General features: G+C 53.7%; 1 protein-coding gene across 5 annotated transcripts in view; it reads left to right on the top strand.

The window, feature by feature from the left end:
• RNF220 (ring finger protein 220) overlaps positions 1–24469 on the top strand; it is a 257592-nt gene that overhangs the window by 217235 nt on the left and 15888 nt on the right. For 2 of the 5 annotated variants that reach the window (XM_044004487.1, XM_044004488.1), the window contains exons 4-7: positions 6418–6513; positions 15213–15255; positions 20870–20991; positions 21185–21317. In XM_044004487.1, coding sequence (XP_043860422.1) covers positions 6418–6513; positions 15213–15255; positions 20870–20991; positions 21185–21317 — 394 coding nt within the window. Of the gene's footprint in view, positions 1–6417; positions 6514–14881; positions 14997–15212; positions 15256–20869; positions 20992–21184; positions 21318–24469 lie in introns of those variants that run through there. The other 3 variants (XM_044004489.1, XM_044004490.1, XM_044004491.1) reach the window with 2 other exon arrangements.

Here is a 24469-nt window from a genome sequence, read left to right as displayed (position 1 = left end):
AAGGGTGAAGAAGCCGTGAATTATTTTCTTAAAGATCTTATCGCTTACAATGATAATTTTACCTTGCGAAAGGCCACTTTTAATGAGGCGAAGAGCCGGGCACAGAGTCATGATTTAATGCCAGCGGTTTTTTTCCCAAGCACATTTTCCCGATCTTGTGCCCGTGTTTAAAAAGCGCTGGTGACCTTTTTTTATTCCACTCGCCCCAGGTGTAAGGCGGCTGAGGCGGAGGGGGAGGCCCTGCCTCTCAGGGTTTATCACCTCCCCGGGGGCCCCTCACCTCTCCCTTCCACAAAGAGATAGATGGATGAGGAGGAGTGAGGGGAGACTGCCTAGTGCTGCCTAGACAGCTTCACAGAAGTGGAGTTGGAAGGAGGGAGGAAGAGGAGGAGGAGGGGGAGGGGGAGGAGGAAGAGGAGGAGAAGGAAGAGGAAGAGGAGGAGGGGAGGAGAAGCCAGGGAGGAGGAGGAGGGAAGGAGGAGGAAGAGGTAGAGGAAGGGGAGGCGGAAGAGGAAGGGAGGAGGAAGAGGAAGGGAGGAGGAAGAGGAAGAGGAGGGGAGGAGGAAGAGGAGGGGAGGAAGAAGAGGGGCGGAGGAGGAAGAGGAGGGGGAGGAGGTGGTGGTGGTAGAGGTAGAGGTAGAGGAAGAGGAAGAAAGCAGAATGAATTAGCTGAGATCCCATACACATTGACAGGGCCCCCAAAGAGAGGTTAGAAGGCTCCAATATCCCCTCAGGGTATAGGGAAAGAAATCCAAGCAGAAGAAAGAGCAGGCAGTGGCCCGAGCTTCCACAGGTAGTTAGCACCGGAGCCAGGCTTCATGCTCAGCATCTGATTCCAGAGCCAGGGGCCCTTCCTTTATACACCACTCTCATCCCCAATCCTCCCTGGCTGGGTCCCTGGCTGATCAGGACTAGAGCCAGGGAGGGATGGAGGGTGGGGATTGTGGACAGGGAGAGGCTGACATCAGAGACTCTGGCTCAGCTTTGTGTGGGATCCAAGGGTCTCAGCTTGCCCTCCTCTCCCATGGTGGCCCCACAGCTCTGGGTAGCTGGGAAGAAGGACCAGGAGACCAGTGTAGGAAAGATGGAGTCCCTGAGCCACAGTGTCTGCGCAGGATGAGACAGAAGTGTGCGTCTGTGCTGCCTGTGTCCCTGCTCCCTCCGCTGGATTCTCAGGCTCCTTGGAGGGGATTAGGAGCTGAGCAGAATGTGATGAGTTTGCCCTGCTTCTCCAGGGGCCTCGGACAGCTCCTTCTGGCCAGGCTGGGAGAGCACAGAGGTCCCATTCCCACCTCATTTCCCTGGCCCTTCCCCACCGAAAGCCTAAGAACAGAAAGACTGTGGCAGCTTGTAGCCCAGCCCCCACCCCCACCCCGGACCCTCACGCAGTGCCTGAGGATGCGGGCAGAATTCGGGTCACATCCCAGCCGCTCAGCCCAGGAGATAGAGGATAAATGACCTCTCTCTCTTTCCCAAATTGCTTTCTTTGGGCTGTCACCAGCGATTTCAAACAAGGGGGTGGGGGTGGGGTGGGGCTATGTTGGTGAAAACCTTTGGAAGGAAGGAAGGAGAGAGGATGAGTGGGGGGAGCAGGGCCTGCCAAGTGCAGTTCTCTCCCAGGCACTGAGAGAAATCTCCCCCCACCCCTAGGGACTGGAGCCAGCTTCTTCTCCAACCCCCAGTCCAGCTTCTGACTGCCTAGGAGGGGGCTGCCTCAGCCGGCCCCGGGGCTAGGAGGAGGGAGAGGTCCAGGCACAGGGCCCAGCGCCCACTCCTGACCCGTGCTTAGCATGGAAGCACTTGCGCACAATTTAGAAATAGACAGTTTATTAATCGAAGCAGCCGGTATGCAGAAGAGGTGCTAAGATTGACGGCCCGGGGATTGGTTTGAGGCTCGCCTGTTTGCAGAGGTCATCTCTGAGGCTCAGGAATAAATGGGCCTAGCGTTCCGCCCCTGCCTACCCGCTAAAAACTAATACATAACGTTTAATTTACTGTCTCCATAGTGGGGCTGGCCATTTTTCACATAATAATATTGGATTAGAGGCATTCATTCACCAGCCAGGCAGAGAGCGGAGGAGATGGTGATGGTAGGAACCCTGGGATGAGAGGCAGAGGACTTGGGTTCAAATGTCATCTCTGGGACCATCCGGGTGAACTCGGGCTTGATGTCTCAAGGCCTCAGTTTCCCCATCTGGAGGTTCCGTTTAGCTATGAGTTTTGTGATTGATCTTGTGGGGAGGAACCTGGGGCTCTGAGTGAAAAGCAGGGTTCTTGGCTCTTCCCTTCTCTATTGGGCAGGTTGGCTAATCCTAGGCTGACCAGGGGCCCTGGCAAGGATGGGCGCATGATGAGGCTTTCTCACTTTGGGCTCCACATTCAAACTGCTGCTTCTTCCTACCTTCTTCAACTCCTGTTCTTGTTCCTAGAGTCAGTCCGGGCCAGCCAGGGCTCTCAAAGTAAAACAAAAACCACAGGACTGAGCATTAGCCCCCAAAGGGAATGACCCTAAAGGCATAAGCACCACCTTCAGTCCCAATGAAAAGCCCTTGGTCCTACCCCTAGAGCTTCAGATATCAGACCAATCCAAGGAGGGGGAGGTCAGCCCGGGTGGAGCCTGGCCCGGAAAAAAATGAAGGTGGCAGCTAGGTGGTGCAGTGGATAAAGCACCAGCCCTGGATTCAGGAGGACCTGAGTTCAAATCTGACCCTAGACGCTTGACACTTACTAGCTGTGTGACCCTGGGCAAGTCACCTAACCCTCATTGCCCCACCAAAAGAAAAAAAAAAAAAGAAGAAAAATGAAGGCATTTTGTCTGCAGGGATCTAAAGAGCCATCATGAAGAGGTGAGATTTCCTCTTCTGGGCCCCAGAGACAGGACCAGGGGGTAGGGAAGAGGTCAGGAGGCAGACCAAAGCCTCATGTCAAGGCAGCCTTCCTAATTGTTACAGCTGTCCCAAAGTGGAATGAGCTCCAAAGGCATTTCCTTGCCCTGGATTCGAGGCCGATCTGGCAAATCCTTCTTTAAGGCTCGAAAGGCACTTTCCAGAAGGTATCTCATGTGATCCTTACCACTACCCTGGGAGGGAGATGCTATTGCCAGTCCTATGTTACAGATGAGGGGGACTGAACCAGAGAGAGCTGAAGTGACTTACCCAGGGTCACATATCCCTAGCAGAATTGGCACTGGCGTCTTCCTAACTCCAGTTCCAGAGCTTTCATTACTGCACCCCCAGGCTGTCTGAGCAGATGAGATGATCTGGGTAAAGTGCTTTCCAAATCTGAGCTCGGATTCTTCTGATTCTTGCCCTCGCCCTCGCAGGCTTCCCCTTGCAATCAATCCAGCTTCTGGAGTCTTTTCTGGAAGTTCTAAGGAGATGCCCAGAAAATTGGCTTAGGGCAAGAGGAAGAAGGGAGTGAATGGTCACCAGCCCCCACTCAACCAACTGTGAGGAAGAGGTGGAAAGCCTTGTCTCACTTGAAGACATTGGGGGGAGGGGGGCCAATCAGTCATTCTTTTAACAAGTATTAAGCACCTACTGTGTGCCAGCCACTGTGTTGAGTACTAAGGCTATAGAGACAACAATGAGACAGCCCTTGCCCACAGGGAGCTTACATTCTATTAGAAGGCACTAGGGACAGCTAGGTGATGCAGGGGATAGAGCACCAGCCCTGGATTCAGGAGGACCTGAGTTCAAATTCAACCTCAGACACTTGACACTTACTAGCTTTGTGATCCTGGGAAAGTCACTTAATCCCCATTGCCCTGCAAAAAAAAAAAAAAAAGGCACTATGTTCATATACATTGCATATACACACATACATAGCACATACATTACTTAGTGCATTCATGTGTATTAGCATGTACATTGCATTGCACTTATGCCTTGTGCACGTGTGTATACATTATATGTACACACATACACATGTATATACCCATATACATTATATATACACACCATGTGTATGCCTATACATTATGTATGCACATAAGTACACATGTCTGCATTATACAGTGTGTGTCTGTATGTATGTGTATACACATTTACACATTATATATACACTCGTGTGTACATTATATACACACATACACGTGTATAGTTGATATGTAGCCCCTGGAGCTGAGCTTTGGAGGAAACAAGGGATTCTAAGAGTGAAAGTGAGAAAGGCATTCCAAGCTTCAGGGACCCCCTGCACCATCTGTAAAAAGGCATGGAGGCTGTGGAGTGTGACAAGTCTAGCTGGAGCCGGGTTAGGAAGGATTTAACTATGAAATGGAAAGTTTGTATTTTATCCTAGAGGTAATAGGGAGCCATTGAAGATCTTTGAGTAGAAGAGGGACATGGCTAGACTTTTCCTTTAAAGACTATCATTTTGGCGGCTGTGCAGAGGATGGATTGGAGAGATGAAAGACTGGAGGCAGGGAGACCAATTAGGAGGCTATTATAGTAGTCCAGGTAAGAGGCAGTGGGGGAAGGGGTCTGCACCAGGGTGGTAAGAGTGTTAGAGGAGATAAGGCGACTTAGAGGAAAGAGGTTATGAAGGTAGAAATAACAAGACTTGGCGACAGATTGGATGTGGAGGTGAAGGCATTTGAAGAGTTGCGGATGACCCCTAGGAGGCAAGCCTGGGTGCTTCCCTCAACAGTCATAGGACACTTGGAAAGAGAGGAGGGTTTGGAGGGGAAATATAGTAAGGACTGTTCTGACATGGTGAGTCTAAGATATCCCTGGGATAACCAGAAGGCAGCAGGTGACGTAGGGGCCCAGGGGTCAGGAAAGAGACAAGGGCTGGACTCACTCACAGAAGAGTAATCACTGAACCCAAGTTCCACCTGGAGGTCATCTGACCTTTTGTCTTTCCCTTCATCCCCTCTCTCCTGATCTGAGATAATAGAGAAAAGAGACTGATCGCCGAGTCATCAGGAGAAATGTGCCCGGCATCTATTGTGTGTTGGCAGGCGGAGGAGACCCCTTCCTAGACGAGGGTCCTACCTTTGGAGAGAAGACCAGGCACCATTGCTTCCTAGCTCTGAGACCCTAGACAGGTCCCTTCCTTTGGATGGGCTTTCAGTTTCTTCCTCTGTTAAATAGGGATAAGATTGTCATTCTCACAGTGAATGGGATGAAGCTGTGATTTAAGACCCTTTGGGTCCAGCACCCTGCGACTAGGAGGTGTGGCCTTGTATTTTTTTTAAGTGAGGCAATTGGGGTTAAGTGACTTGCCCAGGGTCACACAGCTAGTAAGTGTTAAGTGTCTGAGGCCGGATTTGAACTCAGGTACTCTTGACTCCAGGGCTGGTGCTCTATCCACTGAGCCACCTAGCTGCCCCAACAAAGTATCATTCTACACCTGTAGTTCTGTTTTGTTTTGTTTTTTTCGTTTTGTGGGGCAATGAGGGTTAAGTGACTTGCCCAGGGTCACACAGCTAGTGTCAAGTGTCTGAGGTTGGATTTGAACTCAGGTCCTCCTGAATCCAAGGACAGTGCTTTATCCACTGCGCCACCTAGCTGCCCTGTGGCCTTGTATTTTGATCATTTAAATCCAATTTCCTGATCCTTGGTGCTGTCTGCTGGGTTTAGGGCTCTAGGGAGAAGCCCGACATGGAGAAGAGAGGCCCAGAGCTGGGGAGAAGGGAGAGGAGAGCTTTATTTAACTATGTAAAAGACTGTCCCTATGGAGAGAGATCCTCCTTGGTCTGTGGACCAGGAACACTGAGAGGACCTGGGAGCTGTCCAGCAGTGGGAGCTTCCTGGAGAGACCGAGGCGCCTGCTGACTTGAGTCCTTCAGGAAGAGGCTGAACGACCATTTGGCAATGCACATAGATGCTTGTTCAGTTCTGGGCTGGATCCAATGAGGTCCTTTCTGGCTCAACCTTCAGATGAATAAGCTTCTCACCCTGGTCCTAAGGGAACTCCCATATAAGTCCAGGGCCCTCAGACCCAAGTTGAGCTCAGGCAGAGAGAAGATTAGTGGGTGACCCCGGGCAAGGTACTTCCTCCTCCACTCCCCGCCCCAGTCCAGAGCTGCAGGCTCCTCCTCTCTGTCTTCTCTCTTCGCACTCCTCCACTAGCTCCTTCAGAATCTGTTGGCAGGAGAGCTTTCTCAGCCTTAGAATGCATGAGAAGTAGAGGCATCCATGTTGGTATCATCAACAACTGTACTTCTGTCCGGGGGAAATCAGGGAAGACTCTCTGGTGGTGGTGGCACCTGACCTGGGTTTTGAAGGGTGGTAGCATACAAGCAGGCAGAGTTTGTTTTCAGGTTGTCACTGACACTCAGATTGGGGTGCCAGAGGACCACAGAGGAGAAGAGCAAACCCTTCCAGTTGGCCCCCCGAGAGAAGGTTACAAGAAGGGTAGAAGAATCTGTCCTAACCCAACCAATATCCCCTCCTGTTTTTATTCTTCCCACAGTCTATCTTGTTATCGGCCTCAATCAAGCGAGAAGGGGACTCGCCCACAGCCTCTCCGCATTCCTCAGATGATCTGCACCACTCTGACAGATACCAGGTGGGTCCCAGAACCTCACACATGAGCAGTGGTCCCTAGCAGGAGACAGCCTGCTGAGATGGGAATAAACAAGTCCATCATTCCCATGCCACAGACGGGGGGGGGGGGGGGGGCTTGGTGGGGATGAGGGAGGGTATATCTCTACTTCTGCCCCAGTCTGGACCCCCGACTCTGTCCCCCCCCAAGGGGGGCTTGGATGGCCACCCAGACTTTTGCTACTTCAGAATCTAACCCCTGGTTGAAGATTGGGAGTCAGGAGGGCAGCTTCAGGGTAAGCTGCTGAAAGAGTGAGGGAGACTTTCCCAAGGCCAGGCTCACACACCTGCACACACCAATGGGGGATTCCATAAGGCTGTATAGAAAGTCCCATCCCAGAGGCCTGGGATGCCCTTGTGAAGGTGGGAAGCAGGCAGGCACTGATAACTCAAACCATAGGCTTTGGCCCTAGGTCCTCCCACCCCCAACCAAAGGGGCATAGAGGAAGCCAGAACAGGGGCGTACAACCACCATGCAGGATCCTGCCAATGCCAGGCCTGCTAGCCTGGAAGCCTCCTGTCCCTGAAGGAAGTCTTACAGGGGTATTAGTAGAGAGTCCTTGAGGGTAATGGAGGCAAGCCCTCCCCTTCTCCCTCTCACACTGACCATGGCCAAAGGAAGTCTTTAAGCCCCTTTCCCACACCAGCTATGGGGTTCTAAAGCCCGTGAATGTCAATGAACTACAGAAGATGGAGCTGAGCCTGGACATGGCAGTGATTTGGGAGATCTCTACCAAAAGAAAGGAAGCTGAGAATGTTGTGGGGGCCAGGACGAGGGACAACAAAGTTGCCTTGCTTCTGCCTCCTCCCTATTTCTGAGGAAAGAAAGCCCAATGAGTTACACACAGAACTAGAAAGAACCTCAGATCACCCATCCCCTATCTGTAGCTTCCCTGACCCATCTCTGCCAGGGGGCTCTTGGTGTCAGTGAATCCACAGATGTTTGGAGGAACTCCTAAAAAAGAGGAGGCAATGAAATGGATTCAGAAGGCATAGCGGGGCGGGGGGGGGGGGGAGGAGAAAGGGAAGGAGGGAGTGCTAGACTTGGAGTCAGGAAGACCTGGGTTCAAATCCAGCCTCAGACACTAACTAGCTATGTGACCCTGGGCAAGTCACTTAACTTTGTTTGCCTTAGTTCCCTTATCTGTAAAATGAACTGGAGAAGGAAATGGAAGATCACCCCAATGTCTTTGCTAAGAAAACCCCAAATAGGGTCACAAAGAATCAGACACAACTCAACAACAACAATGAACAATGAGACTTTAGCAGTAGTACTCCAGAGATGGTCTCATAAGAGCATGTCACCTCCCAAGGTTGAATATTTTGTTGCAACCTAGGAGAGCTTTGGCTCTGATAGTCTCATTGTTGTGCAGTTGACATACATTGAGCTTACAGTCCACTCAAAGCCCCAGATTTTTTTTCAGAAGGGTCATTTTCTTCCATCCAGGCCTCTCCCATTTTGTACTTGTAGAGTTGCTTTTTTAAAATCCAAGTAAAAGACTTTACATTCGTCCCTATAACATTTCAATCATCTTATTGGATCTAGCTCCATGCTCTAGCCTGAGTGTTCCAATCCTGATTTTGGCATCGGTGTGTCAGCTATCCCTCCCAGCTTATGCCATCAGTCTATCAAGCAGTATTTATTAAGTGACCACCATGTGCCAGCCATTGTGGTAGTTGCTTGGGATATTTGAGCAAAAGGGAAATGGGCTCTACTCTCAGGGAGCTGGTTTTCTATTGAGGGAGGAAGAGATTTGTTCACAGATAAGGAACTAAGTAGGGGAGATCATGCTAAGAGCAAACAAAATCTATAAGTGATTTTGCAGGGGCAAAGTACATAGGACAAAACTACAAAAGCTTAACACAGACAGATCTCTGAGGCACTCCACTGAAGACCTCCATCCAAATTGGCATGTAAGCATTCATGATCACTCTGGATCCAGGTATTTAACTGTCTTCAAAGTCACCTAAACTTCCCATCACCTGCAGGCTCTCTCTCTCCATCTCTTCTGCTAGAATAGCATGAGGGGCTTTGTCAAACACCGGAGCTACAGCATTCCCCAGATGAATGAATCTAGTAGTCTGGTCTAGGAAGTCAGGCTGATCTGGCCACCTCTGGCCCTGATGGAGCCCCACTGGTTCTTGCGATCCCCTTTCCCAGGGAGAGGTGGGGCTGATAGAAGGGAGGGTAGATTGAGGGAAGGGGTAGTCAAAAACAAAATGCTTGAGAGAAGGGACAGGGGAAAAGGAGAGAAAGAAGCGTAAGGGGAAAATAGGATGCAGGGAAATACACAGTTAGTAATCATAACTATGAATGTGAATGGGAGGAACTCTCCCATAAAATGGAAGTGGAGAGCAGAGTGGATTAAAAACCAGAATCCTACAGTATGTCATTTACTAAATGTAGAGATGCCAGACTAAGGGAGAGCCCCCTGGGCTCCCATCCCCTACTGGATTCTTTCTAGCTGTTTGCCTTTGGCAACTTCAGCCTCGATTTCCTTATCTGTAAAATGTAGGTAATAGTCACTGTCACACCTGTTTCGCAGGGTGGATGTGCAGATGAAATGAGATTCTGTCCATAGAGGGCTTCCAGAAACATCCTGTATCACTGATTGCTTCCAAACCATCATTTTATAGGGACTACTCAAGTTTTCTGTCAGTAACTGAAGCCTCCCCTCTTTGGAAAAAATCAGGAAATTGTTGCCCTTCTCCAAGCCTGGAGCAACTCTCCCACATTCCCAAAGCTTACCTTCAGTAGTTGAGGCTTTATTAGTTCATTGGGCCCAAGCAGCCTGAATTTGCCCAGCTTTCTCTTAAGCCCTGTCTTGCCTGTCCTATTCCAAAGATCATCTTGCATGGAACAAAAATGGAAGCATTCACCTTGGGCAAGTCACTTAACCCCAATTGCCTCACCCAAACAAACAAAAAAAATGGAAGTATTTCCTGCTCTCCTCATTCCACCCCGGCCCCCCCCCCCCCCCGCCCCTGCCACTGCCCCAACCCAAGCTATGGTACTATTCCTTCCTCCTGCTCACTCTGTAACCACGCAAGCCTTGCCCCAAGGAGGGCTCTGCCCTCCACAGAAGTCCCTTTCCTTGCTGAAGAAGACACTTGCCTCACCCCACCCCCAATCGTATAGTATCACAGACATTCAGAAATTCACATGGAAAAAAAAATAAGAGAGAGAGAAAAATAGAGAGGTAGAGAGGAAGAGGGACAGAGACTGAGAAGAGAGTAACAGATATGGGAGAGAGAAGGGCAGGGACAGAGAGAGGTACAGAGACAGTGAGACAGAAATAGCAGCAGAGAGAGAGAGAGAGAGAAAGATGAGTGAAGGAAGAGAAAAGTATGCACCTACTATGTGCACAGCACTATGGTAAGTGCTGACAGCTCCTTCTCTCAAAGAGCTCACAGTCTAATGGGGGAGACAACACAGAAAGGAGGTTTTAGCTAAGTCTGATGGAAAAGCCCATTAGTCCTTTGGGTGTGGTGACAAGGCAGATAGATGATAATGCATCTTCTCTGACATCATTTCCACTGATAAAATAATATCCATTTCTGATGTTGATCGACTTGAGAGGGCCAAGGACTTTGAAGCCGAGAACTTTCTTTTCCAGGGCTTCAGTTGCTGTCCCCTAAGATAGGGCCAAAGTCCCAGCCGAGGCAGTTGCCAGATCCCATCTGCACAGGGGCTGCTTTCCTGGATGCTGGCTATGGAGGAAGGGCTGAAAACAGAGCTGGTGGCCTGGCCAGGAGGTGCTGCTATTCCTGGGGCTCTTGTACTCAAGGTCCTATGCTGTCCCATCTGAGCCCAAGGGAAGGTGGTTATTGATGGGGTGGCTGGGGTTTGATGCAGAGGAAACTGTGGGGACCAATTTTTAATTGGGGAGTGTTAGCTAAGCGGCTCGCCTCAATATTGGGGCAAGGAAGGAGACTGGCAGCCTCCCTCAAAACAGAATAGGATTTAACAAGAACGAACTTAAAAAAAACACACAAACAGGATCACTGGCATCAAGGGAAAGGAAATAAAATGGGGAAAGGGAAATTATACAACCTGAAGAAATACCACTGCCCAGGAATCAGCTGAGAATACACAGCAGAACTCCTGTCACCTTCCAGCGTCCAGCTAGAATGGCCAATTCTCCTCCAATCCCAGAAACCCCCCAGCCCCCAGCCAATTGGATGGCCACTCTGACAGTCACATGACTGCCCTCACTAGGCTTCCAATCATTATAATTTTGCCAGGCCCATGTAGGCCTGGTGATGACGTGAGGTGCCAGCACCATGGCAACGGCTACAACCAGTGGGTGGAACACCGTGTGGTTTGCGGAGCCCCAGACCAGTGCGCACCCGAGGCATAAAAACCTCAAAAGACAATTAATTCTTTACAAAACCAAAGGGAGGATGGCCAAGTACAGAGCAGAAGGAAAGAGGTTAACAGGTAGATAGAGAAATTGAAATAGAAAAAAGGGGAAGAGAATCACCTTTGTGTCTCATATTAACAGAATACACAAAGGAAGGGAGACAGAAGGAGTGGAGAGAGGGGGGACAGATTCAGGGGGCCTTAAAGAGAAAGAGAGAGAGATAGAGACAGAAAAGAGGCAGGATAAAGGAAAGACAGAGTGAGGGCAGGGACAGGGTGAGAGACAGGGAAGAACACAAGATTGAAAGAGTGGAGGACCCAACAAGAGAGAGAGAAGGATACACACATATGAGGGAGAGAGATTCACTTGGCAAACTCTCATCAGACCAATGACTGTGCTAGGTGCTGAAGGAGAGGCTCCTTCCTTCAAGGGACTTTGAAGCTAAAGGGGGCTAGGGCCCCAACATGGAGGGTCAGGATACGCAGCACTGCCTGCTGGGAGAACCAGAATGGTACAGAGAGCTGTGTGGGGCTCAGATATGGGGTAGGGGCAGGGTCTGTCATTGCCCACTGGCTTAGGGCCGGCTTCTTGAGAGCTGGGCCCAGATACAGACAGGGAGTCATCTAAAGGCCAGGAGGAGGACGAGTGGGAGCAAAAGCCAGTGGGAGGAATAGGGGCTGAGCATGTCCCAGAGACTAGGTCCGTCTGGCTGGAGTAGAGGGCACACGGCTAATGGAGGGGAGCAGTTATTGAGTGCCTGCCATGTGAAAGCTGGGTCCTGGACTGGGCAAGCGCTAGGGATGTAGGTAGAAAGACTGGAAGCATCCCACATCCTAAGGAACTGACATTCTAATGAGGAAGATAACATGCCCATATATAAGTGTCCTTGTTGTTCAGTTGTTTCAGTCATATCGGACTCTCTGTGACCGCATTTGGGATGTTCTTGGCAAAGATACAAGAATGGTTTGCCATTTCCTTCTCCAGCTCATTATGCAGATGAGGAAACTAGGCAAACAGGGTGAAGTGACTTGTCCAGGGTCACACAGCTAGTAAGTGTCTGGGGCCAGATTTGAACTCAGCTCTTCCTGACTCCAGGGCTGGCATTGGATCCAATGTGCTACTGAGCTGCCCCAAATACATATAGCATAAATATAAAGAGAATAAACATCAATATATGCAAAGTCATAAAGCAGTTAGTTCAGGAGGGCATTTGGGGGTTTCATGCACTAAATGGTGACTGAGTTGTCTGGAAGAGATTCTAAGAAGTGAAGGTGAGTGAGGACTGGATTCTGGGCATGGAGGCCAGGCCATTGCCAAAGCATGGAGCTGAAATATGTGCACTGAGTGTAAGGCGCAGGGAGAAAGTCAGCTTGGCTGGATCATAGAATGTAGAAGAGAATGCAGCACCAAAGAAACTGGAAAGAGAGGCTGGGGCCAGTTTGCAGGGCTTTAAAAATGAACTGGGGGGCGGCTAGGTGGCGCAGTGGGTAGAGCACCGGCCCTGGAGTCAGGAGGACCTGAGTTCAAATCCAGCCTCAGGCACTTAACACTTACTAGCTGTGTGACCCTGGGCAAGTCACTTAACCCCCATTGCCACACACACACACACACACACACACACACACACACACACACACACACACACAGAATTGGAGCCTGGGAAGTAAAAGGAAGAGGAGGAGAAGGGGGAGAGGAAGGAGGGGGGAAGAAGATGGAGGAGGGGGAGCAAATGGAGGAGGGGAAGGAGGAAGAGAGGGATAGATGACATTTACATAGTGTTTTGAGGTCTGCAAAGTCCTTTTCCTGGATTATCTCATATGACAATGACAACTTAAGATGGCACCAGATTGCAAAAGGCTTCGAATGTCATGCAGTGGAGTTATTGTGAAGAGCTGGGGAACTACTAAAGGAGTTTGAGTAGAGAAGAAATGAGAGACAGAGAGATACAGAGACACAGACAGAGACAGAGGGAGAGAAACAGAGCCAGAGAGACATACAGAGACAGAAACAGAGAGACAGAGAGATACAGAGACACAGACAGACAGACAGAGACAGAGACAGAGAGAGAAAGAGAGACACAGACAGAGACAGACAGAGAGGCCCTCAAGGGCCTCATTCCTCTTCAGCTCCTAGGGCCAAGTGGAGGCTCTCTGGGCCTCAGCTTCTTTATTGGTTAAATGGAGAGGGCTTTGCTGTCTCCAGGTCCTAGCCTGGCTCTCTGGGGATATGAATGAGGAAGCCCTGACTCTGGCCTTCATAGGCCATATACAGATAATGGCAATGCAGAGCACCAAGCTGGGCAGGGAAAAGGCCCAGGGAGAAAGGGAGTGAAGGGGATGCTGACAGGAGCACTGTGAGAACTCGAAGGAACAAAGAGGAACTGGGAAGGTCCTGAGGTGACTTCCTAGGAGAGGCGGCAGATGAGCTAGTGCTGGAAAGGAGAAGGGGGGAATATTTAGGAAACTAGCGACAAAGATTCAGAGGCAGGAGACACAACTGAATTGATTGAAATGTTGAGTGCCTAAAGGGTACTAGAGAAGGGAAGACAAGTTAGGAGATTATCCCGACTGTCCAGCCAAGAGGTGATGAGGGACTGAGCTGGCAATCCAGTGGTGGGCCTCCCAGGAGCTCCAAGGGAAGGGACCCCAGAGGATAATATCCTACCAGCTCAAAGGAGTAATGCAAATTGAAGCTTTCCTCCTCCTAGTAGAACACCAAGGTTAGGCACTTCCTTGGTGGGCAGTAAGGTAAGGGATGAAGACTTGATAGGAGGCAGGAAGTAGAATGTCCTTCCCTCCAGTACAGCTGGTGTGTTACCTTCCAGGCCCACATGTCCATCTCCAGACCCGGCCCCAAAGCTGATGCACAAAGGCCTGGGGTGCTGGCCATGGGATGTAGTGGGACTGTGCCCTAGACCAGACAACTGATACCCAGAGGCCAGAGCCAAGGAGCACAGATACCCAAGGTTCTTTGGTGTGAGGTCAGGACAAGGGTGAGACCCCAGGACAAACAAGAGCCAGACGGGTGGTTAATATATAACTTCCGGGGGGGGGGGCCGGGAGCAGATCCAGACAGACCCTGACAGGCATGCAGTTCTAAGGGATGTGCCATGGGTGGCACCGCAGCAGAAGCAGCCCGAAGCGGCCACAGGCTGATCATTCCGGCCTAAGGGCTGGACAGGGTCGGACCAGGAGCCCTGGGTCAAAGGGGAAGGGTGGTGGGGCTGATACATGTTTGGACACACAGCGGTCCCTCCCATTGGGAGACCCCGTGTTGATCCGTCCTGATCCGCCGCATCCTAAGAGAGGGTGATACACACGCCCCTCCAGACCGATACATATGGACACATCATCCAAGGGCCTGATGATGATCGATACATAACGATGAGGGGTGGGGTCAGAGCCGCGGACCCCAGGCTGATACATCACATGGGGGGGGGGGAGGCGCAGACACGCCCCCCCTCCCCGGGGCTGGTACACATAGATGCATTCACGGCCTTCTAAGGGCCCGATGGCTGATAACTAACCTGACCCGTCCTGCTCCAAGGGTCGGGGTCAGGCCCGTTCTGAGGGTCCGGAGGAGAGGGGGCGGGGGAGGGGGGCGGCTGCGAGCGGACATCCCCCCTCCCCAAGTTCTGCCAATTGCTATGCCCCGTACCGAGGGCCCCGTGGTTGACACATATTGATACCCGCGGGTCCAAAAGGGCCAGGCCGGCCGGGATCAGCCACCCTTGGGATGCGGCGCGTCCTAAAGGGAGAGACCGGCCCCAAGGGCGCTCCCCCTCGTCCGTAGGGGCCGCCGGCGCGCCGCGGCCCCGCCCCCTAAGGGCGCTGCCCGTGACCTCTCACCCCGGGCGCGCGGCGGCAGCGGCGATCACATGACGAGGGCCAACATGGCCGCCGCCGCTGCTGGGAGCTGAGGCGGCTCCGCCGCCGGGCAGCCGCGGGGAATCCGCCCGCATCGGCGGCCTCGGGGCCGGGCGGGGGCCGGGGCGGCGGCGCGGGGGCCGGGGGCGGCTATGCCGAGGGCCCGGAGCCGCGGGCGCAGCGGGGCGGCCGGCGTTGGCGGTGGCAGGAGGGAGGAAGTAGGTTTGTTGACACGGGCCGGGCCTGGGGGGGAGGGGTGGGGGAGGGGCGGGGCGGCCCCAGGAAGGGAGAGGGGACCCCGGGGAGGGGAGGGGAGGGGGCCTCGTCCGCGGGCGCCCCACCGCACCTCACCCCATCTGACCGTGCTCCTCTCCTTCTCCCTCCCGCGCTCCGCCGCCGCCTCCGCCGCGCCGCCCGCCCGGATTTCCCCCCAGACCTTCCTGAGAGTGAGAGCCAACCGGCAGACCCGGCTGAATGGTGAGTCCGCATCCGAGAGCCCTCCCCGGCCCTGGGCATCCACCGAAACCTCACCCCAGCCACTGCCAGACGGGGACGGTGGGATTGGGCTCTAGGAGGCCCTCGGAGAGCTCCAGAGGCCAAAGAAGCTCATTTCACAGATGGGGAAACTGAGGCTGAGACCTTAGCTCAACAGCCAGGAGGGATCTTAGAGGTTATCTGGTCCTACTCTCTCATTTTACAGAAGAGGAAACTGAGGCCCGTGGAAGGGAAGGGACTGGTCCAAGGTCACTCAGGTGCTACATAACAGCCAGGATTGCCACCCAAGTCCTTGCCTCTGAATCTCCTTCCCCAAGGGCACAGGGCCAGTGAGAGTGAGAGCCAAACCCTACCTTCAGGAGCCTTACCACTTCTGGGGCGAAAAGGAGGAGCCACAGCCACTGCCCTGGGGGTGCTGGAGGTGTGGCCTAGAGTACCCTTCACCCCAGGACCCTGACACAGGTGGTTCAGCCAGACCCCCCACCCTGCAGGGGAGCAGGAGGAGGAGAGTCAGCTCTGCCCCTCTTCCTGTCACCCCAGCTGGTAGCTCTTGCCTTGATCTAGGCTTGTGTGTGATTCAGCCTCCAAGCTGAGGAAGACCTGACTTTGAATGCTTTGCCCTGCCTTAGAGTGACTTAAGGAAGTCCCGTCCCCCTCAGTGTCCGAGACGGCTAGCTCCTCACTGGGCATCCCTTCCTCACCAGGGACAACGTGGGCCTGGGTTAAAAAACAAAACACTGGGTGCTACCTGGCACAGACAAAGGCATCCTCACTCTCCCAGAGCTTACAGCCTCCCTGTATGTGTGTACGGTGAGCAAACCAAACGTCCCCAGCCTGGTTCCAAGGGCCTGAACCAGGCTATGAAGGAAGCTGGGAATTCCAAGAGGCACAAGTCAGTCAAGTCAGCAGACGCTCACAGTCTAATGGGGGAGCAGCATGTACCTACTGTGTGCTTGTGTGTACACAGCAGGATGTCTTAGAGCAAAGGTGGTAGCATTCTGAGGGATCAGAAAGGGCTTCTTTCAGAAGGTGGGATTGAAGCTGAGATCTGAAGGAAGCCAGGGGGCAGAGACAAGGAGGGACAGCCCAGGAAAATACCCAGAGTCAGGATGGTGTGTCCTGTGCAAGAAACAGTCAGGCTAGTGTCACTGGATCACAGAGTCAGTGGAAGGGAGTACAGTGAAAGAAGGACTCTGAGAGCCAGCCAGACACCTTTATATTGATCCTAGAGGTAATAGGGAGCCACTGAAGTTTATGGGGCGTGGGGGGTAGAGGTGACACGGTCAGGCCTGCCCTCTAGGAAGATTGCTTTGACAGCTGAGTGCAGGATGAATTGGAGTGGGGAGACTTGAGGCAGGCCGACCCAATAGCAGCTATTGCAGCAATCAGAATGGGAAGTGATGAGCCCCTGCACCAGAGAGGCAGCAGCCGCTGAGAAGGGAGGAGACATATTTGAGAGATGTTGTAGAAGTGAAATCTACAGGACGCGGCAACAGATTAGACTGGGGGAGGAGGGTGGTGCAGAGTCACAGATGGTACTGAGGCTAGAAGCCTAGGATGACTGGAAGATTAGTTGTGTGTGTCTCTTCTCTCCCCCCCCCCCCCAGCAATAGGTAAATTACAAAAATGGGGAGAGTTTGAGGGGAAAACTTGGGTCCTGTTTGGAACGTTCTGAGATTGAAATGCCCATGGAACATCTATCTCAAGATGTCCACTGAGCAGTTGGAGACGTGAGACCAGAGAGAGGTTAGGGCTGGACAAATGAATGGAGAAGCATTTCCATGGAACTGCTGGGTGAAAGCATGAATGCTGATGAGATCCCCTAGGGAAATATTTTAGTGGGAGAAGACAGTGTCCCAGGCCACAGTCTTTGGGGACACCCATGAGAAGGGGCTCGACCTGAAGGAGAGTAAGAGGGAAGAGAGGTGGCTGGTCAGGTCAGGGTCAGGAAGGATGAGGATGGAGAAGAGGATGTTGGGTCTGCTGAAGGGAGAAGCATTCTAGGCATGTTGGACGGTCTGGGCAAAGGCCCCAGGGTGGAAACCAATGTGGAGGAATAGGTGATAAGTCAGTTTGGTTGGACTGTGGTACATATGAGGGGAAGAAATAGCAAGTCCATCTGGAAAGATAGACTAGAACCAGTACGTGAAGGATTTAAATGCCAGTCAGTGGGTTTGTCTCAGGCAACAGTGAGCCTCCAAAGCTTCTTGAGTAAAAGAGTGACCTGGTCAGACATTGCTCCCAGGCAAGCCACAGCTATTAGCCCTCCAGCTGGGGGGGGGAGGGCAGCCTCCAACTAGGTAGAGGACCACAGAAAGATTTAGAGGTCAAGTCTAATGTCCTTTTACAGATGGGGAAACTGAGGCTTACAGAAGTAAAGGGATTCGACCCAAGTTAACAGCAAAGGCCTTCTCTATTTCTAAAGCCAGTGCTTTTTCCACTGCCAAGAAGTCCCTTTATCCTTCCTTTCCTAAACTTGGGCCCCTGGCACCATGATGCAGGCTATGGGCAAGAGCCCTAAGGCAGGCCCACTGCTGCCAACACCACCCACCAGGTGTACCTCCTCTGAGGGAGAGGAGTCTGGAATCCTTCCCCTCTTGGGTCCTTGGGCCATTCTGAAAGCTCCACTCTGCTGCCCCTCCAGCTGCTAGGCCAGCTGGCTTGGTCCACCCCAATGGAGGAGAGAAGACTTCCCTCCCTGGAGTTTCACTAGCTCCCTTCCCTGCCATCCATCCTCACCGAGCCATCTCCTGCCAGGCCCTCTGGTTTATCCAGGGGAACCCCAGAGTGAGGGGCAAAGAACAAAGAGCCGAGTTCCGGTCCTGGCTCTGGGGTCTGTAGTCATGCAGACTATTGCCTCTCTGGACACCTTGGCTTTTCCAGCTGTAAGACCCAGAGGCTGCTGGGAGATGAGCACTAGCCACTGCCCTGGAGCCCATTACCCTGTGCTCAGCTGTACCCAGAGCCCATGTCTTCTCTGCCCCAATATTCGCCCAGCCAAGTGTCTGCTATCTGTTTCCTCCCCGGGGATAAGGTTCCTGGTTCGAGGTGGGCAGCCTGCTGGGCCCAGGGCTGAGCTCAGAGAGGAACTTGAGAGGTTTCCAGAAGGGCTCATCAGAGACACTCTAGCGGAACTCTGCCTTCTTGACCTCTTACCTCTCCTCCCAACATCGCCGCTTGCTCAGCGCTTCTCCTGACCAAACCACCTCATTGTGTACCTTTGGCCACGCGCTGGCTAAGATTGCTGCGGTCCGATGTTTGGGCTGAGCAGTGCAGTTATTGAGTCCCATGGACAATAACATCTGGCCCTTGGGCCCTCAAAGTCATGAGAGCCATGATATCACAGGGTTTCTCTGGAGGTCAAGGAACTGGGCTCCGCGGCTTCCTGGCTGTAAGGGACAGAGCCCAGCGTTTGGGGTTAGGAGGCCTACAGAAATGACCTGTGTAATTGTAAGCGGTCAGTGCATCACTACCTCAGCTTCCTTATCTGTAAAATGAAGGCTGACCAGAGAATCTATAAGGTCCCTTGCAGCCCCAGCCTTGGAGAGAATGAGATGAACTCTTCCTGCCCACAGAATAGGTCTGCGTGTCCCCAGAGGCACAGCTTAACTGGGCTCCCTGTGTCTGGTAGCCTTGTCCTCCATCAGTTGGCAGCTCTGTCGAGGGAGGAAGAGGGCATGGGAGTCTCCCCTAGCATCTCAGTCTCTTGGCCTTGGCTGGGACTTGATAGGGGAGAAGGGAGAATAGGTCCGCCCCTGTCCCCGGGCAGGTTGTTGTATATTACATGGTCTCTTCTGCCCCAGACTCCCATCAGGCACAGCCCCTGAGGTGCCAGCAGGGATCGCAGGACTTGGGTCGCAATCCTGGGTCGAAATCCTGCCTCAGACATTTACTACTTTTGTGACCTTGGACAAGTCACCTCAGTGGGCCGTTTTGTGGCAGCCTTGGTGACAGCTGGATGCGAGGAGGGCCCCAGGGCTTAGGGTGGGGGAACATCTGGGAGTATGGATGGCCTTGGCTGGGCCTGGGTTTGGGAGCTTCCTGCAGCTGGGTTGGCCAAGAGGCAGGCCAGGCTAGAAAGAAGATTCACTGTGCATGTGCCGTCCTCATGGGAGAGGTCTGTCTACTCTGTGAAGTGGGTGTCAGACAGGGCACCCCCAGCCTCACTCCCAGGCCCCATCAAGAGCTGCTGCTCTGGGGCTAACCCCAGTCGGGGCTCTGGTTGCCAGGGATGCCAAGGTGGGCCTGTCCAGCCTGCCTGGGCCAGAGGGTCCAGGTGGGAAGGAGTTAAGTGTGTTCCTGCCCTCCCCCAGCTGAGCCATCAGTAATAGGGAAGGCAGGCAGGCCAGCCGGGCTGGGCTGGTGGCTCTCCAAGGGTCCTCTGACAGCCTAATCATCATTATTAATGCTAATAAACATTAGCGAACTCCTCACCTCCCCACAGAAGGTTGAACTAACCACTGAAGAGCCTGGGTCCCCAGGAAGCTGGCAGTGGAGAGGCTGGAAAGAAAGCAGGCCGGGCGAGGGTCTGGGGGAGAGAGTCCCCCACCGCACCCCACCCCACCCCCAGTGCTGGCTGGCGCTGCTTTCCTGAATTCTTGAGCTCTGGGGCCTGGTGAGCTGGAGGAAGAGAGGGATCAGTGAGCTAATTAGAAATGATCGCTCCTTCAGCATTAATTAGCTCTGCCATGGGCTCACTGGCCCACAGCCCCTGCCTCTGAGGCCACTCCCTCCCGTCCTCCATGATTGGAAGTGATGGGACTCTGGGGAGCACAGAGTTCCCAAGATGCACCTGGGCCACAGCTCGAAGCCTTCTACAGAAGTGACCCTTTGTGGCTTTGAGCAGTCTTGGAGACTCTTTGGCCTCAGTCTATCCCTCTGTAAAATGGGGTTGCTTTTAGTAGAGAAAGCACAGTACAATGGGAGGACCTCAGGACTTGGTTAGAGTCAGATGACCCAGCTGTGAGTCCCTCCTTGACCGTAGGCAACTCACTTAAAAGTCTCTTGGGGCCTCAGTTTCTTCCTCCATAAAATGGGAGTCATGATGCTTGTGGGCAAACATTTTATAAACCATTATCCTTCTCTCAGTCTCTGGAGGAAAGTACTGAACTGTATGAATTCTTAGGCCAGAGAAGAACAGACTCTAGCAAAGATCTGAAAAAACCAAGTCAGCAGCTTGCCTCCTCTGTGGGCAGACAACCCAGTGCATGCCATACACAGCTGGAAAGCCATGCCATCTGTGCCCTCAGGCACCTTTCACTCTCCCTCCATTAAGCTCCCCACCTGGGTGTGGGGTTTAAGGGACTCTGTCCATCCACTCCCAGCTCCTGGGATGGCCATTCTCAGGAGAGCAGCCCCTGACTGCCCAGGGTGGGACCAAGTGGACCTAGCTCTCTGAAGAGCCTAGAGCCTCCCTGCAGAGTTGGGAGAGGGGTCTGCTAGGGGGTCTTGGGGCTTGCAGTGGTGGGTATGGGGGACAGCAGAGCCAGCCCACCCAGGTCTCAGCTGCGTAGGCTCCTGGGGCCTAGGCCCCGGTGCTGTGCAGGGACATCAGGGACTGTGTCATTGGTGCCTTGTGCTTGGTTTTTCTGTGTAGCTCGAATTGGGAAGATGAAGCGTCGGAAACAGGATGAAGGCCAGGTATGTCCCCTGTGCAGCCGCCCCCTGGCAGGATCGGAGCCCGAGATGAGTAGGCATGTGGAGCAATGCCTTTCCCAGGTAGAGGTGCCACTGCCTCCCCCACTCCCTCCCCTCCTCCCCATTCCCCCGCCCACCCAGATGTCCTAGAGGGGCAGGGCTGTTGCCCACTGGCATGCCTCTGCACCCGGGGGTGGGGGGAGGGAAGGCACACCCAGCACCCTGGCCTCGCCACGGGCTCCACAGACCCCACCTGCCTGCTCTGCCTCCCCAGAGGGAAGGCTCCTGCGTGGCCGAGGATGACTCGGTGGACATCGAGACCGAAAACAGCACCCGCTTTGAAGAATACGAGTGGTGTGGGCAGAAGAGGATACGTGCCACCACCCTCCTGGAGGGCGGCTTCCGAGGTAAGGTCCTCCGAGAGAGGCCACAGGCACGCTCCGAGCATATTAACGCTGCCTGGGCCGGCAGGTGGGGAGGGGGGTGCCGACAGGAAGCGGCGGCTTGATCAGCCCCCGGTGATGCATCGAAGGTGACAGCTCAGGCGGCTTAGCGCCCGCATCAAATATTAAAGGGACGCTTATGCATTTATCACTCCATCCCTTTTAAGGTTGATAAATGAGAATCCGGCAACCCGCTGCACACCTCCAGCGCTTCGGGCCCTCAGGGCTCCCAGACAAAGACATTTCATGTTTCCCTCCTTCTCCTTGTTCTCGGTGTCAGGGAAATCAGTTACAGAGGAAAGAGTGAGTTATGGCAAAATTTGACCTCCTGTGAGCTTTATTGGCGAATGTAATTTTAGCTGCAAGACGGTCCCCTCTCCCTCAGAGCTCCCAGCTCCTCTCACGGCTAGGGCATAGAAGACCCCAAGGAGAGCCGTTGGTATTCTTGCGTCCATGCCAGGGATCTTGGGCTTCTCTGTGGTGAGCTCTTGATTTCTCCCCAACCTGCTTGCCATTTAAGCAGCATGACCTGGAGACCAAGGTTGAACCCTCAGCCATCCCCGGGGCAGAACCAGGCCTTGGAGACTGGGCTCTGTTCCCAGCCAGTTTGGGAGTGCTGCTGTCGCCACAGGGCCCAAGGGGAAGGCTCTAGTGGGACACCCTGCCTTTGTGGGAAGCCACAGTGAGGTGGGCACTCTGGGGGAAGGGCAGGGCTTGGCGTACCCCAGAGGAGTGTCACAGCAGGGAAGGTCCAGCAGTGGGCTGTGTTAGGAAAGGTGAGCCATCGCCCCAGGAGGCCAGGCACCCACACATCCTCATTCCCATAGAGGGAGGGAGGGTCTGGCACAAAGCAGAATTGGGATGAGTGTGGTGAGTGCATCCGGCCAGCACTGCCCGGGAGGCTGGTCGCTGAGGGAGGCCCTCTGCTTCCAGCCGCCTCCTGCTCTATCGGAGACTGCTGTCTCAGCTCTGGGGGCCAGCTGTGGTCCCCCGTAACCCCAGCAGTAGGGAAACTGGGCAGGGCTGGGATAGGAAGATGCTGGACCAGGCATTCTTTCTTCCCCTCGCTGAGAAATGGGACAGGTCTGGTCTAGCCTCTTATCTCAGACCCTCCTCCTAGGGGAGTGTTACACCCATGCTGCAGATGGCAGACTGAGGCACCCAGCCCAGAAGCAGGCACAGTGGGATCACAGAGTCTAGAAGAGGCTGTCATGGCTTTGTTTGATGATGGAGAAACTGAGGCACGGAGATGCTAAGTGACTTTCCTGGGCTCACACATCTAGGAATTGTCTGAAGAGGGATTTGAACCCGAGGCTTGCTGATCCAAAGGCCAGTGTTTCCATCCCTGGAGAAAGGATGATACTGTGGCAAGAAGGCCAGGCCCCAGTGCTATGCCTTAATTGTCATGTGACCTTGGACAGGGTTTCCCTTCAGTAGATCGCAGCACCCTCATCTGTAAGATGAGGGGCTTGGCCTAGGTAGACTTGGGGTCCTCCCCAGAGCCCAGCATCTTCTGGGGATGCTCTCACTCATGAGTTGGCACAGGAGGGGTCCGGAGGTGGCACCAGGGACGAGGAAGTCTCCCAGCAATGAGGGGCAAGCAGTTGCCCTTGCCCTGGGGAGCTGGGATGGTGGCAGCGTCATTGCAGCAGCACCGGGCACCTCCCCATCCTGGGCCGCCGTCTGTATGGCCGGCTTTGAGGCGCTCTTAAACATACAAGCTCACTGCGCATTTCTGGCCCTGGCTGCTTACTCCATAGGGCTCTCCCTTTAAAGAGGCGCTGCGGGGGGCTCAGGAGGGGCCAGTCTTTGAAAGATCCGGAGAGCGTGCAGGCATGTGTGTGACTTGAAAGGCAAGGGCTCCTTTATCTCCTGATAGAAGCTGCTGTCGTCTCTCCGCCAGCTTAGCCCACTTGAAACAGTGTTTTACACAGGGATCAATGGGAGGACACCAAACCAGTGGTGGGGAAGTAGGCGAGGGAGTGAGCCCACAGGGCCCTGGGAGGCCACTGGGAGGCTTCTGAGGCTCCGCAGGAGTCCGAGCCGCTGTGCCCATGAAAGGCCTGCCTCCGGGGGCCGGCTGCTCTGGGGGCCCCAGGCATGGTCCTGGGGGGAGCGGGGGCCACTCTCATGTCAGGGAATCGATCGCCCCTCCACGAGCCGAGCCTCGAGCCTTGGGTTGGGAGCCCAGGCGGGCGGCCGCGTGCGTAATGTGATTGAAAGGCAGTTAAAATGGCGGTGACCTTTTCAGGAGGAATTAGATTGCCTGCCAAGACCGGTTAGAGGGAGTGATAACGCTAGCTTGAGGAAGCTGTCCGGCAGACTTCAGAGAGAGCGAGCCACAGACAGGGACAGAGGCACCTGATGGGGCAGAGGACAGCATGGGAGAATTGGGGATCAGTTCCTGCTCAGTGCTCATCCTCTCCTCCTTCCTGCTACTGAGCCCCCTCCCCTTGGGGGATTCCTCTTTTTGAGCCCAGCAGTGGCCCCACCTGATGAGGAGAACACCTCTGGGCTAGCCTATGCTTCCCTAAAGCCAGCCCAGGAGAGTGGTCACCACAGGAAAAGCTAGCATCCAAACTAAGGGCCAGCAAGTGGCCCCTCCTGCCACCTGGGGGAGGGGGAGAAAGTTTTGCAGGTGCCTTCATTGGAACCAAGGACAAGCTTGCATGGTGCAGTGCAAAGCACTGACTCGCTGTGTAATCTTGAGTCAGTTCCTTCCCCTCTCTGTTGTTCAGTTTCCTCCTCTCTGAAATGATGGGATTAGATCCCCTGTGGGTGCAGCAAGACCCAGGAAAGGCTTCATGCCTGTGAGGGACCCCCTAGCTGCCTGGTCCCCTTTCAGAATAGGTGAAAACCAGGGCAGGGCTTGTCTCCTGTTGAGAGCTGGGCTCTTGTGACTACGGCCTGCCCGTCCACCATGCACTCTGGCAAAGAGAGGAGATGGGCCAGATGCTGGGGACACAAGATGGAGAAATCTCCCAAGAGGCAGGCCAGGAAATGGAAAGGACCTGCCGAGGATCCAGAGACCCCTCGGCCAATGAATCAGTGAAACCTGTGCTTAGCCCTATCACCAAGCTGGGCAGAAAAGAAGGAAAAGAGGCTGTCTGCAGAGA

Source organism: Dromiciops gliroides, chromosome 4 (genome assembly GCF_019393635.1).
Source record: "Dromiciops gliroides isolate mDroGli1 chromosome 4, mDroGli1.pri, whole genome shotgun sequence".
In the NCBI taxonomy this organism is placed as follows: Eukaryota; Metazoa; Chordata; class Mammalia; order Microbiotheria; family Microbiotheriidae; genus Dromiciops; species Dromiciops gliroides.
Note: the sequence above shows the minus strand (reverse complement) of the source record. Positions and strands in the feature narration are given on the sequence as shown.